We start from the raw sequence: 16,052 nt of genomic DNA on the forward strand, positions 1-16,052 counted from the left end.
TGAACAAAACAACCTCTTATAAGGGGATAGAAATGATTATTCTGGTTTCAGAAGTCATTGAAACTAATATGACTCTGCAGATATAATTGAAAAATATGACCATTAAACTCTACAGTATAAAGAATATTTATCTACAGTAATCTAGCTGTCTTATGTTGGGGTACATGGCATAGTAGTAAACAAGGGAAGACTTGTCTTGATGAGGTCATACCAGCTAGCTTGAGAGTAGGTGCCTAAGATGAGAAGAACTCTGATTTCAAACCAGGGATGACAGGGTTCACGCAGCCCAGGCAAGAAAGGGCTGTCTGAACCTCGACATGTGCCACGCCCCTCAAAGCAAGGGTGACCGAGAGAAGAGGATACAGATCCTCTGGCAAGGAAGAAACCCCCAGGTCTGTAGGTAGACTGAAAAGGGGAGGTGGCACAGAAATCCATAAAAATAGCAGCCAGGATGATGGATTCCTATCTATCAGTTGTCTGTGGTCCACAGTCATAAGGCATGATCACTGCCCCAGCAAGAAATTGTTGATGCACACATGAGGTGTGACAACAGTGGGACATTTACTGACACTTTCACTAAAACTACTAGAGTAACTGTTAATTCTCCTATTGATCAGTGCTGTCCAGCAACCATTTTTAAAATTATATTTTTCTAACTGATTTTGTGTGGTATAAGGAAAAAAATGAGCTACAGACAGCAGGTTTACAAGAAAAATGGTGCGTAGATACCATGTCTACTAAATGTTCCTTAATAACTAAGCCTACCTCTGTGCAGAGAGTCTCAATAAGACTGATTTGCCACTTCTTCTGCTCCACTGAGGACTGTGAAGGCCTTGATGGAGGCATTTGGCAAAGTTGCTGGTGTAGCACTTGAAAGTTACGTGGAATCTGATGCTAGATCTGAGCTGAAGTGAGAAGGGGAGCATGGAAATAATGGTCTGGAATGAATATGACTTTCAAAGGCATCAGGCATTTTAGTTTCACCTAAAATAAGAAGAACTTACTAAGACAGCAGTAGATCCAGTGAACAATTTTTTCTAAACCACTAATGAAAATACATTTACCATTCAACAGAATGAATAGTATACAAACTATTTGCACATTTTGCAACCTTAGTATTATTTTTTCAGTCAAAAGCTGTTCCACAGAATACTTTCCTTTGTTAGCAATGGTACCTTTTCTAGTAAAAATTTGGAAAAAATAATCAGTTAGACTTTGAAATTATTGATATGACTTGATGCAATGTTAAGGCTTTCTCCTGAATTATAACTGTTTGAATTTACCATGTTTTGAAGTCTCAGGCCTGTAACTGTCAGCTGCAACAGAGCAGGGCACTTTGTGGTGGGTTTACAAATCTAACTGCAGAAAATGTGAAGAAAAGAATTCGCATAGTTTTTACATATGTGTATTCAGGTAGGTTCCAACATTTAGAGTAATCATTCCAACTGGTCACAGCAATTCAGATAGGTTTTCTGAAGCCTGTGTAAGTTTGACAAAGGGTCTAGAAATCTTAACAAATTTTCTGCAGTACCTCAGTCATGTGGAAACGGTTTTATATACTTGCTCTGTTGAAAAGGCAAGACTGGATACAAATTAAAAGGCACAAATATTATAGAACAGTCACATTTCTTGAATAAAAATATCTTATAAATTAGATAATGATTGAAACTGGGAACAGCCATTTTGCTGGTGCTTTATTTCTCAGTGCTGACTGTTTCTTGACCAAACATCTCTATCTTTTCTAATGCCGCACCACTGTGTGCTGGAGGAATCTTTCCTGAACAGCTTTTCTTGTTTCTTCCCATTTCTGTAGCTTCCATCAAAGTATTAGTCAATGGTTTTCCCAGTGTTTCTGGAAGCATTATTGTTAATATTGCACTCAGAAGAGCCATGATTCCAACAAGCAACTAGAAGAAATAAACAGTAGCTGTAAAGGTAGAAATGTCTTTTAAGTTATGCAACTCTGATCTTGCTTGAGTGTACGTTTAAAACAAAGCACAAGGAACTGTAATGTACAGCAAAGACCATAAGTCTTAAATAATGACTGTATAAAAGATCTGCCTTTTTGTTGCTTAAATGAAAGATTATGCAGCAGAATTAATGAAGAGCAAGTGAAGTGTTTTGTTCCATAAGGGATCAATACAGCGCAAGCAGGAATAATTCTGTTTGAGAAAACAATACATATCCTTCATTTCATATTTCTACTATCAGGTATGTATTTAAGAACGGATTCTAGGTTTGCATACATTTATTTTTACATGCATGTTCATAGAGCTACAATTACCCTGCAACCTGTGATCTCAATTTGCACTCCAGCTCCTGAACCTATTCCCCCTGTACCTGTGTGCCTGTTCCTCCTGCACACAGCCAGATCAGAATTTCTCAGTATGGATTGTTGGCCTGGAGCCATAGAAGTGCACATCCCTGCTCAGGAGAGCACTTCAGCAGATAATGAGCTAGCCCTAAACAGGAATTCTTTCCTAAACTGCAGTTTCAAAGATCTGTTAGGGGTGCAGGCATTTGCACTGACATTTGCCCTGGGATCACATCTTGGACTTCTCCATGGGGTACACAGTTCTGTAACAACCGCTTACTTCAGCACGAGTGGTGCAAGGATCAGGATCACGTGGGGTAGATCCAGAAGCACACACATGCTCCAGGAGTATCTTTTCTTTCCCTTCATTTCTGTGCCTTGTTTAGTGAGGACAATTCACGCTTTACTCCTTTGAAGTACAGAACAGCATTAAAGCCCTGATATTCTTCCAATGTCAGGTTATAAATGACCAAAATTTCTCTTGATAGAAATGCTTCCAGAGCATACATCATGCCTGGCCTCGGTGTTTTTCCATTTTATGACTGTGTGCTTTGATACTGTATTATCCTTATCTTACCCTATGCTGATTCTCAGGTCTGTCCTGTTTGGTTCATACTTTCTTTCCAAGTGTGAGAGAGTGCCTTTGGAATTACTATGCCTATGTCTCTCACACAGAGCTTGAGATAAGAACTGGCCAGCTACCATCTGCAGCTAAGCCAGACTTTCTTGCAAGTCAGAAAGGTGCTTTAAAATTGGAATTCTTCATCCTAACCTTGAACAGAGCTATTTTTGTGAAAATGCACCCTGCTGCTTTTCCTTCTCCCCACCTCCAAAAGAACAGGGCAGCTTGTCTCAAGCACTCTTCTGAGAAGCAGAATTCACTCCTTTGCATACACTCCTCTTTTTGTGCTTGCATTAAATATAGAGGCTGACAAAATAAAACATTAAGCAAAATACTGCTGAATACAAATTACAGTGAAAATAAAATAGTAACGCTCTTACCATGAGAAATTAAAAAAATATCTTAGCAGTAATGCGACCAGAGGAAATGGCACTAGGTGACAAACTGAGGGAAATAATTGCAGGCATATATACATATATGTGTCATGGGTGATATTTAAAAATATATTCCAAAATATTAAAGTCTCACCTCTGAGTGTTAGAACTCTTCTCCACTATTAAAACATGATTTTCTGCCATGGTAAGACAGGATGAATTGACACATGGCAGCTATTCCATGGTAACCTCTCTTATGCACGTTCTTTAGGCTGTCCTAAGTTTATTTCTGAGGCTATTGAGGGCTGTTAAGGATATTGAAGCTTAAGGATACCCATATATTTGGAGTTTATGAGAGCAGGGTCACTACTGATGCCCAGCAGATCAAGGTTAAAGCAACACTGTGTGCTTTGAGCGTGCATCTTCTCTGTTTCGGTTAGTCTTTTAGATACTTTGCATTCTTCTCATGTTTTCCTTCCTACTGAACCTACCTCGTATTCCCCTGCAAACTCTCATGATTCTGTAAGTGTACACACCACCATCTCTCCTGCCTTTTCATCTCAGGTCTCTTAACTCTATTCCATCACGTGTTAGTTTTCTTTTTTCAAAGTGAGAGCTGCTGCACACTGCCTAACTCAGTGTGTTTCCCTTCTCCCTGGCCCTACCAAGCATTTTCCATTATTTCCTATGAAAGACACAATAGGAAACAATTAAGTCACAGTGTATTAACGAAAGGCCTTCTCAAATGTCATCTACCACACTTACCAATGAAGTTACATTTAGTCAAAGCAAGTCATTTGCAGTCTTATCTTGGCACACTTCTTTGTGAGGCACCTGATGTAATTTAGCTCTTTGCTTGCTCATAACAAATGTGTACATTTTGTATGTATGTATTATTTTCCATATATCATTCAGCATCAGAAAAAGTTCTTCTGATATAGTCAATGAGTTAAATGCTTATGGATTACAATGTGCTGTTGTACAAAGTATTTAAGTATGTTTAAGCTCCACTGAAGTTAATTTCACAGGAGTACCTGCTTAAATTCATTTTCAGGGCCTTAATTTCAAATCTGACTTGCTGCTTAGTCAAGCTCTCAGGGTATTCCCAACACTTCAGTACAGGCAGCAGCTTCTAACAGCTACCGTAACTGACTTCAAAAAAGGATTCATGACCATTTTTCATATGCCTTCCTCCCTACCTTGTGCAACAATTTTAATTTCACAGTGGTCTAAGACCAGGACTTAATATATTTATTCTAGAACAAAGACAATTTGAATTAAATATCCCTACAAAATAATACTTTTACTTCTGAGAACAAATGATTATTCTAGTCTGCTATTTAAATTTATATCTGCATCTGATGGTGCTGAACCAATCTAAAATGTGATCTTATTTATAAAATTCCTACTTCAAAAAAAAAAAAGGTTAAATTTTGTCCTGAAAATCCACTAGTGTTAGACACAGGATTTGCATTCATTTAACTTTACTGACCTCAGTGGAGGTTGTTTTTTTTCAATTATAATTTATGGTTTATCTGAGAGAAAAATCAAGTCTGTTACAGGGATACTGTAACATAAATCTTAACAGCTGAGAACCAGAAATAGGTTAGACATGGAGCAGTCACTTTACTGTAAGCTTTTTAGAAAGTTGTCGCATGAAAACGTACTTGGCAAGTTATTCAAGATTTATAGACATTCAAATGAGATGCTTGCATTACTTACAGGTGGCATAACTGTATGGGAGGCAGACTGTCAAGCAAACAGCAATAGTAACTGCTTGACAATGTATGGTGTATACAACAGATCAACATGGTGTGTAACAGCTTATTTACAAAGGTAATCCATTTCATTGCATTTCCATTCCAAAACATTTACGTTACCTGAGACTTGGCACGCTATGCTGCAACTCAAGACAAGCCTATTTAATAAACTGACAAATGTTTTATAATAGGAGCTAATAATGAAAACACATTAATTGTGAACTACTACACAACTCTACAAATACTCTGGACACTTTTTGTACACTGGCAGTTACTCATAGCTGAAATAATTCCTCTGTTTTTATTGCCATTTGCACTGCTTTCTAGCATGTTTGAGCATTCCCCATCTGTAGTTTAACTGCAGCACTTCTACACAGATAAAGCTTATCTCAGCCACTAAAGGCAAAACACTGACAACAGAAAAAGAATATTGTCCCATGACCACTCTGTTGTGCAAATGTTTCTTCATCTTTTCTGGGATGATATCTTGGTTTGTATGGGACCATTATTAAGGAAGAAAACATTTTTAGGAGCCTGAGGGAATAAATTAATTTGTGGTCTGCTTCATCCTCTTAACTTTCATCCAAAACAACTGAAAGTAATAAATTTAAATAATGAAACAAGTTCCCAAGAATTCTCTGAAACCAATCTCCAGCACCTATAATTGAAGATTTTATAGTTGCAAAATCAAAAGACACAATGCCACTTTTTCAGGGAATTCCAGTGTGGTAACCAAAATTAGAGTCAGAATCTAGACGAATGACACATCCCATTACATTTTTCACCTTCTTACACGTGTAATCTACATACAACATTGGTGTGCTAGTCACAGTGAATTCTAAGGGTTTTTGAAAGAACTCAAACTATTTTAAAATAATAAATAAACTCTTCTTTAATTAAAGCTTTAATATAAACTTTGTAATTCCTTCTGTTTTTACATATATGGGCAAAAATTATCCTTCAGGAGTAAAAAAGTGATTGAATGGCTGCAGGATTTCTAAGCAGCAAATGCCTCATAACATAAATTTAATGAAGAAATGTGATTCATTTGTGAGCAGGAAATATGTAAAATATTTTGTCCAATACCGATTTGAAGTTACATAATACAGACAAAATGCCCAAAGTCCACAAAGGAATGGTTCCACCTCTGTTTTCTTGAGGCAACCAGAGGTAGAAGACAAAACCTAATGGTAGCATGACCTGGAGTCACCTAAAGGAGGATGTGCTTAATGAATCCAAGGTCCTGTTGCTTGTCAAAGTCACCATGAACCTCATATACCATTTGCTTCTCTTTTTCTATTTCAGGAGTTGTTTTGTTCGGTTCATGTAACTGAAAAATGAAAAAAAGGAACTTCGGGACAGCTGTGAAGACCCAGTACAGTAAGCATAAGATATTCTTGATCTTTTGGAAAGCTATTCCAAAGATGCAATGTCCCAGGGAAGCCATGGAAAAGATTAAGGAATACTATAAAGAAAAAAACCACCACCTGTGGTGAATTCCAAGAATGGAAGAGCTATGCCCTTCAGAAAAAGGTAAGAGTAAATCATGACCATGGTCAAGAACTGCTAGCCTTGCAGTTCTTCCATCATAAAAATTTTTCAGAAGATTTCAGTGACTCAAATCTGTTACCATCTCAGAGCGACTCCCTTTTGCTTTAGCTGCATATTTTTAACAACATGAAGCTACTGAGAGTCTTAAGATTTAGAACAAGAATGGTTCATCCAATTTCCTTTTCAGAATAAAAGTTCAGCTTTTGTTTCCTGAGAAAACAAGTGACACATATGCCTTTTCAAACCAGAAACATTCACCATTGAAATAAATACTTACAAGTGGCATGAAAATCCAAACGCTTCTCAGATATACGCAGAAAGGAGCAACCACACTTCCTGCACGGCACATCATGCTTCCACTTCCAACAGCAAGAGATCTACACATAAAACAAGGATTTTGATAAGAATTCTGGCAGAGAAAGGAAACAATCACAAATGCACAGACACTCAAAACATTAGTAGGATGATATGTGTCTTTATGCAATGGTACTAGGAAGCTATTGCTACACCAGTGTAAATTTATATTGTAATGAAATTCAGCTGCTTCTATAATTAAGATTAAAAATACAACAACCGTTCAGCAGAGACCACAGGATGAACAACCAGGACTTTCAAGAAAGGCATAAATAACATTTAAGAAAGTATTGACTGTTCTTCTAGGTTCTCAGTGACACAAAAGAATGCACATGGAAACAAAAAATAAATAAAAATTTATTATACAGCCAAATACTAGACAACTCTGAAGCAGCGAAGGAACTCATCCCACCCCAAGTCTTTCAGACCACTGCTGCTAATGTCAAGAGCTGCTGGATCTGGCCCAGGAGCATAATAATGAAAAGGAAATAACAGCAAAATAATGAAAAATATGTGAGTGGTGAAAGTTCTTACCTTACAATTGTTGGGTACAGTTCTGCTGTGTAGAGATATATAAGGCCAAATGCCACACCTATTGAAAATTTTCCAGCCATATTTGCTAAGATAATTAATATATTGAAATCCTATTGAAAGAGAGCACAAATAAATAAATCGCCAGAAAACAACACTGTTCCAGACTTAATTTGAATCCCTCAAAAGTTGTGACCCTTCTTTAAACAAGAAGCAATACTTATTGCTTGCTTTTTTAAAATCAGTCTCAATAAGCAACTAGTGTCCATATAACTTTTTACCAGTCCTGGTTCACTGAAGCCTTGGGAATATTTTACATGTGACTCCAGCAATGAAACTGTGAAACCTGTACTGAAAAGACAGAAATCTAACTTAGACTGGCAGTCGTATTTTAAAAACAACCTTTAATCAACCATATGATTTAGAAATCAGCTGCATCTACAGGCTTAAGGGCCTTTAAAATCAATTTCTACTATAGGAACACTTTCAATGGTGCGTGACTAACCTGAGGGATGAACATAATTAAAACACAGATCACTGCACTTAAAATAAGGAACGGAATGAGTGTGTTTCTCCTTCCGAGTTTTTCCATCCCAATGCAAGCAATGACATAGCAAGGCAACTCCACAGCACCTGTCAGTATGAAATTATTTTAAGTCATGATTACACATATTCATGTTATAACTATGTTATAACTTTATGGGGATTCACTTAATCTAGGAGGTAATAAGTAAGCGAAATCTAGAGATAACCAGTGCATTGAGCTAGTTCATTTGGTAACAGAAATGACAACAGAAGGCAGAAAGCATGGCCTAAAATATCGTAGTGGGGGAGGGAGAAGGACAAGGGAAATGGGTTTCACAGCACAGAGCAGCTCCAGTTCTCTTTGGGGTGGATAAGTGCAGCAAACAGCAAGGCCACAGTCCTGCTTTTATGACACTGGCACTTATGACTCTCCATTTGCTGCTTTTTTGCTTCACGTATTTTCACATCAACAGCTTAAATACGCCCACAAGGAATGTTGCCGGTGTCACACCGATACACCTCTCAGGAATTGCCAGCTTCCACCTGAACACAAAACCAAAGCCACAGGCACCTCCCCCCGCTTCAGCCCCAAATCATCCCAATGTAGAAGGCAAGCAAGGTCTCTCCAGGACTGGTTTTCTGAGTCAGCTCCACAGATACAGAGGGCACAGTTCCAGCTTTCTCTCTTCTCCATTAAAAAGAGGACAGCTGCCTATGATATCCTGCTCTTACTCAGATCATCTCTTCTTAATGTCTCTTTCCAGAGAAAAACTTCTGCAGCTCTAAAGGAACTGGTGTTTGGCTAGGACTGTCCACAAGCCCCGTGTAAACATGATTTGCCCCTAGACAAATTATACTGAGCCAAAGCCAGTTCAGGCATATTTTAAACCAGCTTGCTCAAGAAGAATGCTACTATGTCCAACATAAAATCAAGGAAGAACATAAGATACAGTCCTGAACAAATATGCTGCATTCCTTTACTAAGCACTTTTAGTATGTCAACACACTTATAATATCAGGAAACCACCTTCTGGGCCTGTGTTGGTAAAAGCAGTTTGCAATTATTCAGTGCCTGCTAAAATATTTTTGAAGGAAGTGGATACAGCGATTTATGCACTGTACTCCACCATAATATTTTCATTTCTGTGCAATACTAGCATCCACTCTTCAACCTGTCAGTCCACTGATATGCTATAATATGTGACAACACAGAGTGAATTCATGAGTGCCCCGCTCCTTCTCATGCTTATGTACATGAACAGTCACATTCACTTTACTGAAAGCACTCAGTTGCATAAAGCAAAGCGCATGATTTAATTTTTTGCTGGCTCAGCGCTGTGTGCCTGACCTAGAGTCTTCTGAAGTCAATGGAATATTTCCACTGATCTTAACAAACTTTGGATCAGACCTTGAATGCACTGAGCTGCCTTTATAAACAACTTACATACCAGAGGAAGATTACAGTCAGACTGACAAAATCGAGTAATACAACTAGATTAAAAATATACTTTCAAGAAAATGAAAATTACTCTTGCTTCTAAGAATTATGAAACTATTTTCTAAACAAGCAGACTAAATATATAATGACTGTAAGTGATTAAAGGAATATTTTTTTCTCTCATTTTCCTAGTTTGAGTCTTTAACAGAGCCATGTAAATTTTGTGTTGCTGGCCTGTTTCCCTTGGTGTTTTTGTGGCTCTGCTATATGCTTGTTGGGCAAAGAGGAGACAAGCAGAATATGGTTTTACAATCACGAAGACAGAGGGAGAAGAATTTTGTACACCAAAATATTTTAAATTTTTTTTTTCAAAAACAGTGAGATTTGGAGTGAATGATACTCCTGTGTTAGTCAACTTTATGAAGAGTTAGCAAGACACTTTTTGAACGAGGTTCATAATTGAATGATCAAAGTTAAAAAAATTTGCTGTGCAATATACAGACATTTCTAAATGCTATGTTCTACTTATGTCATAAACAGAATAAAGTACAAAAAAATTTACCTATGAGAAAGAGATTTAAATATTCATTGCCTCCTAGATTGACAGAACTTAGGGAAAAGACGTAGTACCCCAAGCTCCCAGTGAACCAGATCAGCCAGACTGTGATGGTCCTTCTTGCAATGTGCCAGTTACAAAACAGGTCTAAGATGTTGTGCTTCTTTGTTGAGGATGTGTCATTGTCACCCGTTCTGCCACTGACTAGATCATCTTGTTGGACAGAGCACAGTTCAGAAACTTTGCAGGGAGTGCTTACTTTATTCCATCTTGCCATTATATTAACTACTTTTTGTGCATCTTCATATCTTTCCTCTGACAGGAGCCAAAAAGGTGTTTCTGGGAGCATCCAGCAGCACAAGACAAAGGGAAGAGTCGCTATGGAGAGAAATACCTGATAGACCCACCAGGTCCGAACCAAAAATCCCACGAGTGCCACAACCATAATTCCCATAGCAAAAAAAGCATGGACATGCATAGAAGCCCAGGTTCGTGCTTTAATGCCAACAAATTCAGTCACATAAACAAAAGCCACAACCAGATAGCCACTTGAAACCTGGGGGGGGTGGGAGAGAGAAAAAGAAAATAGTAAGGTTTGTATCTCCTCTCCTTGTGCAACAGCAGTAAAAACAAACAGCCATCAGTGTTCCACATTTGTGTACGCTTAATACCCAACACACTGGCACGTCCCACACTGACAGAAAAGAAGGCAACCCTGAAAACAAATAATCTGGAGACAAAGTTCACTCAAACCTTCAGACTGCCCAAACACTGTATTTAAAAAGGTGAAGTGATTTTGGATGCTTCTCTATAGTGGGTATGAGCCAGCAAGAGACACCTGAAAAAGCCTAATTTCTGATGCCACTAAGCCCTTCATGTCCAAAAATCAGGTCCCCTAATGACATTGCAAACTGGATGCTCAGAAAAATGAGGTCCCCTGAAGTAATTGCCACTTCTGAAAATCTTGACCTTGGCTTTATGTCAGGGACCTGTAAATTTACTGAGAATTACCTTCCACACCCTTGTAAATTATCTCATAAAATAAAATTTTTACAATGTTGGAAGAGAATCTCATATATATGATTATAGGTTCTCATACATTACCTTGTGGATGCAACTACTAGTATGTTCTGCATTATAGTATTTCTTCACTGAATATATATATCTATAGATATATTTGAATTTCTCTAGCAACAGTCAAACTCCTGGTATCTCAAAACTTTTCAAAACACAGCTAGAAAATCTAGACCAGAAAATATTCCAGTATATTGTTTGGATTAATCAATTTTCTGATTAAAGATATTCCAGTTAATAATCTCTGATTCTGAACCCACTGAACCCGGCAGGGAGGCTGCATTGATCTCAGTGGCACGGGGCTACAGCTTTAGACCTCCATCTCGCAACTCAGTCCCAGTGGGCAGTTAAAACCTACAGCATTGGTCTGGTCAGAGGTTTTTGCTTTTCTAAACTACCCCTAGCATCAATAGCCAAGGGAGTTCTGTTGACCTCACTGTTCAAGGCTGAAACACCCATGCAGTTTTTCCTGCTAGGAAATCCTTTTGAGCTCTAATCAGGCAAAGGGAGCTCCAGGTGTGAGGTCCTGTCTTGACTAATGCACTGTCAGCAGGAATAAAATACATTATGTGCTTATTTTCAAATTTCTAACCTACTTAAATAAGTTATATAATTTTTCTTGTGATAGCAGTCTAATTTCTTTATGCATTATATAGTGAAAGGCTACAAATATACTTTTGGATGTAAAATAGTAATTTACAATTGGTTACTATGTATAAATATTTTAATATATCATACACATATATATAAAAGTATGTGTATAGATGCACATAAACACATATACTGGAATACCCTTAAGTACAGTATAAACATCTAAGTGCTAAACATGTGTACCTATGTATTTAGTATTCCAGATGTAGCTTAAAAGACCAAGGAGATGCATGAAAGAGAAAATGTGCACCTCTCCTCCATCACTCAAAATGGTTGAGATAAAAATCATACTTATTATAGATCTACTATTTTAAGAAAAATGTACTCAATTTATAACAATAAGGAGAAATGCAATGGCAGCTGCAATACAGAATCCAGAGTTTGCTGCTCACACTTGGTATTTAATTACCAGTCCAGCAGAGGTTGGGATGGAGGAAGTACCAAACACTGCTTCATACGGATGCTTTCTATTAATTCAAAGAGGAAAAGTGCTGTGGTCCAAGAACATTCAGACTCTCCCTGCTCTGCTGAAATAAGTGCAACAGAGGGGGCTTTAGAATAATGAAATAGGGGAGGAAATAATAACCACAGGGAGGTTTTCTTGAGAAGGGGTAGGAAATGGCACATAGAAAAAGCCAGGGTGAACATCCTTTCTTACCATAGCAAGGAGAAAGCGCACAATCATGAAACTGTAGTAGTCAAACGTGAAGGCCACTGCGATGCCAAATACAAACTGACCAGCACTTGTGAACCATATAACACACTGTCTTCCCAGTCTGAAAATCACAGCAGTAATAAAATTATGAATTACCACAAACATTCTATTAAAATACACCTGCAACTCCAGAAAGCCTATCTGGCAGGGACTTTGAAAATACTGTACTTAATACTTCCACTTACCACAGAAACTCTGGTTTAGTTACTTGTATTAATTTTTCAGTAATTCCAACTTCCAAGAAAAAGGAAGCTCCTATGGACAGAACTTCCATTCCACAATTCTTGGCTGGCAGCAATGTGCAGAAGTGGGGATTACATATGCTCACCTCCAGTTTCAAGTTTAACATCTACATAACTAATCTGCACATTTACGCTGTCTTATTTATGAGGACAGCAGGTAAGACTTGCTTTTTCAGATATTTTATAGTAAGTACTGTCTAGTTAATAATTTCTAACAGGTTAACTGTGATAACACATGCCATCTCTTGCCAAATTAACAACCAATTTAGATAGTAATGAAAGACTTCTAAAAGATATTTCTGTCCAGTATTTGAAGCTGAATTCTCTAATACTGACAATTACATAATTCCCCTGAATTTTCTGATTGCATCACAGCACACATGCTTGCATATACAAACAAAGAAATCCAGGAAGCTAGTACACTAACAGCAAAAAAAAAAGTCAAATACTAGCTTCCCATTAACAACATAGTAATTTCCAGTGTAAAAGAATGGCATTTAGCAAAAAGGAACTTCTATTTGTTTATCTTCTTCCCATATCTCAGGGAGCAAATATACCAAGTAAAGCCAGTTGTCTCTAAACAAGTGAGCAGATGCTATCAATAAGAAGCTCATCTGAGGAGAAAACCTAAAATTCTGCAGTAGATATACAAGACCTTACTGAGGATTCATTACAGTCTATCTACAAATGTTCTGTAATACTAAATGCATGGAATAATTTTTCTTCCCTGGTAATATTCTCTTGGACTCTTATTATCTACTCCTCTGCAAACAGCTTTTCTCATATGTGGATATTACATTTAGACAGAGAGTTTGTGGACTTTCAGGGGTGCAGGCTCGTTTGTCAGTTTTTCTCTGTATTTGGTACTACATTAAAATAACTCTTATTTTTCTCAAACCTTGACCTGGAGTCATGCATTGTCTCTGACCCCTGCCAGAAGAGATCCCAGCGAGTCCTAGCTGTCAGAGGTCTTCTGTTGGGAAATCTGCTAATTAGGAATGGGAGAAACCAACAAACTTATTTCCCACCAGCCAGGATGTGTCAGAAAATAATAACTTTCAGCTGTAAAATCTACAGTTGTAAATCTATAACTCAGAATGTGTGTATTATCCTAACTGGCTGTCCGTGGCTTGAATTAATGGAAATAAGAACAATGTGATCATAACCTTATAAATCATTCCTGAATATTAATTAATAAAGCTATGAATGATTTAAAGGGACTCAGAACAAATGTTGGCATTATATTCTGGTTTTGTGTTAAATATGGTTTTAAAAAGCCTTGCATTGGGAGACAGTATTGATTCCATGTGTTCTAAAAGCCAAATTAAAAAAGATCATCTTTACTTTTGCATTCCCATGTTGTAACTGTCACATTGTAGCATTGTGCTAATAAAGGAAAATCATATGACAACACACCTGGTTTTCTTTTTCTGCTTATACTGTTAGCTGTGGGATAAAACGTCACCCTCCACCTAACAGAGGTGTTAGTCAACAAGCTCCTTTATAGAAGGAGATAAATAACACTAAACCAGCCTTCAAAGCAAAGCATAGGCACATAAACTGCCTGAGACAAAACCAAGTACGATGCAGCTTAGGCATTTGACTGCCATATGCATAGAGGGGCATGGCTGGGCATTCTCCTGAGGTGTGAATATGTGTATTTGTATCGAGAGAGAAAACCAAGAGAAGCAGGAGGATACAGATGTACATCCTGGATCTCACTATTGCTTCTGAGTCCAGAGCTCTGTTGCTGGATCTCAGTGCATGATCTGAGATACCATGCAAGGAGGAACTGTGAGAGGGGAGCAGGCTGAAAGACAGCCTTGGTGCCGTGAGCAAGGGACTGCTTGGGTCAACTCCCTCCACAGAATTACTCTCCTCGTGCTCAAACAGAACTTTGTACCTGCTGGTAAATGAGTGAAACTACAGCACAGGTCACTGAAAACCATTATTCCTCCTATCTGGACTAACCTTCAAGAGACTGAAATTTAAGCTATCCATTCAGGGAAAAACTACAATTGGACAGTAAGTAAAAATAGTGTATGGGTGCTTACTTTAAGAACGTGGGGCCTCACCAAGTCCTCAGAGCCTTTGATTCAGCCCCAGAGAGCTGTATTCATGACAGAGCTTAGGAAATGTGATTTTAAAATACATTATTTTTAACCTTCCAGTAGCCCTTCAGCTGTTTATCATATCCAGAAATAAAAATCTATGTTTCTATGAGGAACCTCTCCTCATAGAAAACGAAGTGAAAACCTACTCCCAGGTTTTACTGTTGCTGTTACTACTAACTATTGCTATTCCTGTTAAAAAAAAAATTATCTAGCAGCAAATACTACGTGCACAGGGAAATTTGAGGGATCAAGGCCTAGAACAATGGCTGATATAAAGTAGAAAAATATTCTAAAAGAAAATGATTTGCAAATACATTTTAAAATTAATACTTGCTATCAGCAAAAGAAATTGAGTTAAACACCTCTGTGAATAAAACAATATCCAAACCTCCTGAATTGTGAATACATAACTATGAATACACAACTATGAATACACAATGAATGAAAACAACAAAACAGGTAGATATGCATGGTGTTACTGCAGTCTGAAGCTCCAATTTTCAGAGGATGGCACTTTACCTGTCAGCAATGTCACCAAAAATCACTGCTCCAATCAAGACTCCAAGCATGAATGTAGGCTGGATTAATTTTGCAAGCCATTCTCGGTTACAGACCAGATCCCACTGTGTAACGACAGTGCTCTTCCACTTCGTATCATCATAGAGAAATCCATCGGAACAAGAAAACATGGACTTGTTGCCTTTGTATTCATATGCCAGATTCAAACTGACTTCTCGTTTGGACCTGCTGCACTGGTTAAGTTCCCAAATTTCTCCATTTTCCAGCTGGACTACAATGTAATTTTCTGTTGATGTCCATAGTGTCCAGATGTTCTCTATACTTGATTCAGAGGAGTTGTAGAAAAGAACACTACTCACATTTCCAGGGATCCCACATACAAAGTTAGGAGTAACAGCCATGAACACAGATGCTAAGTAATGGATACCACATGACATAGCTTGAAAGGCAGATGCAAAATAAACACATGCTTGAAATCTGTAAAGGGAAACAAAAAAGTTTACTGAAGAAAAGATCTCTACACATGAAAAAAATCAACATAATTATTTTGCTGGGATCAGTAAATGGAGACATCATTAGAGTGTCTAGTGTTTTGTTATATCGTGCTGCTTCAGTATTAGCTAAGCCCTTCAACAGACCAAAGATGAGAAAAGATCCACAGCAGAAGTAACCTATTGTCAGGAAATAAATGCTGCTTTAAGTCATGTGTTTA

General features: G+C 37.8%; 1 protein-coding gene across 2 annotated transcripts in view; it reads right to left on the reverse strand.

Moving 5' to 3' along the window:
- Positions 1 to 670: 670 nt before the first annotated feature.
- Positions 671 to 16,052, reverse strand: part of SLC22A16 (solute carrier family 22 member 16) — a 33,720-nt gene continuing 18,338 nt past the window's right edge. Inside the window, exons 2-8 of one of the 2 annotated variants that reach the window (XM_075087445.1) lie at positions 15,341 to 15,817; positions 12,409 to 12,526; positions 10,032 to 10,581; positions 8,012 to 8,139; positions 7,510 to 7,619; positions 6,899 to 6,998; positions 671 to 1,907 (exon numbers count right to left, since the gene is read on the reverse strand). In XM_075087445.1, coding sequence (XP_074943546.1) covers positions 1,695 to 1,907; positions 6,899 to 6,998; positions 7,510 to 7,619; positions 8,012 to 8,139; positions 10,032 to 10,581; positions 12,409 to 12,526; positions 15,341 to 15,817 — 1,696 coding nt within the window. In that variant the 3' untranslated portion in view covers positions 671 to 1,694. Of the gene's footprint in view, positions 1,928 to 6,898; positions 6,999 to 7,509; positions 7,620 to 8,011; positions 8,140 to 10,031; positions 10,582 to 12,408; positions 12,527 to 15,340; positions 15,818 to 16,052 lie in introns of both variants that reach the window. The other variant, XM_075087447.1, reaches the window with a different exon arrangement.

The sequence above is a fragment of the Phalacrocorax aristotelis genome, chromosome 3 (genome assembly GCF_949628215.1).
Source record: "Phalacrocorax aristotelis chromosome 3, bGulAri2.1, whole genome shotgun sequence".
Taxonomy (NCBI): domain Eukaryota; kingdom Metazoa; phylum Chordata; class Aves; order Suliformes; family Phalacrocoracidae; genus Phalacrocorax; species Phalacrocorax aristotelis.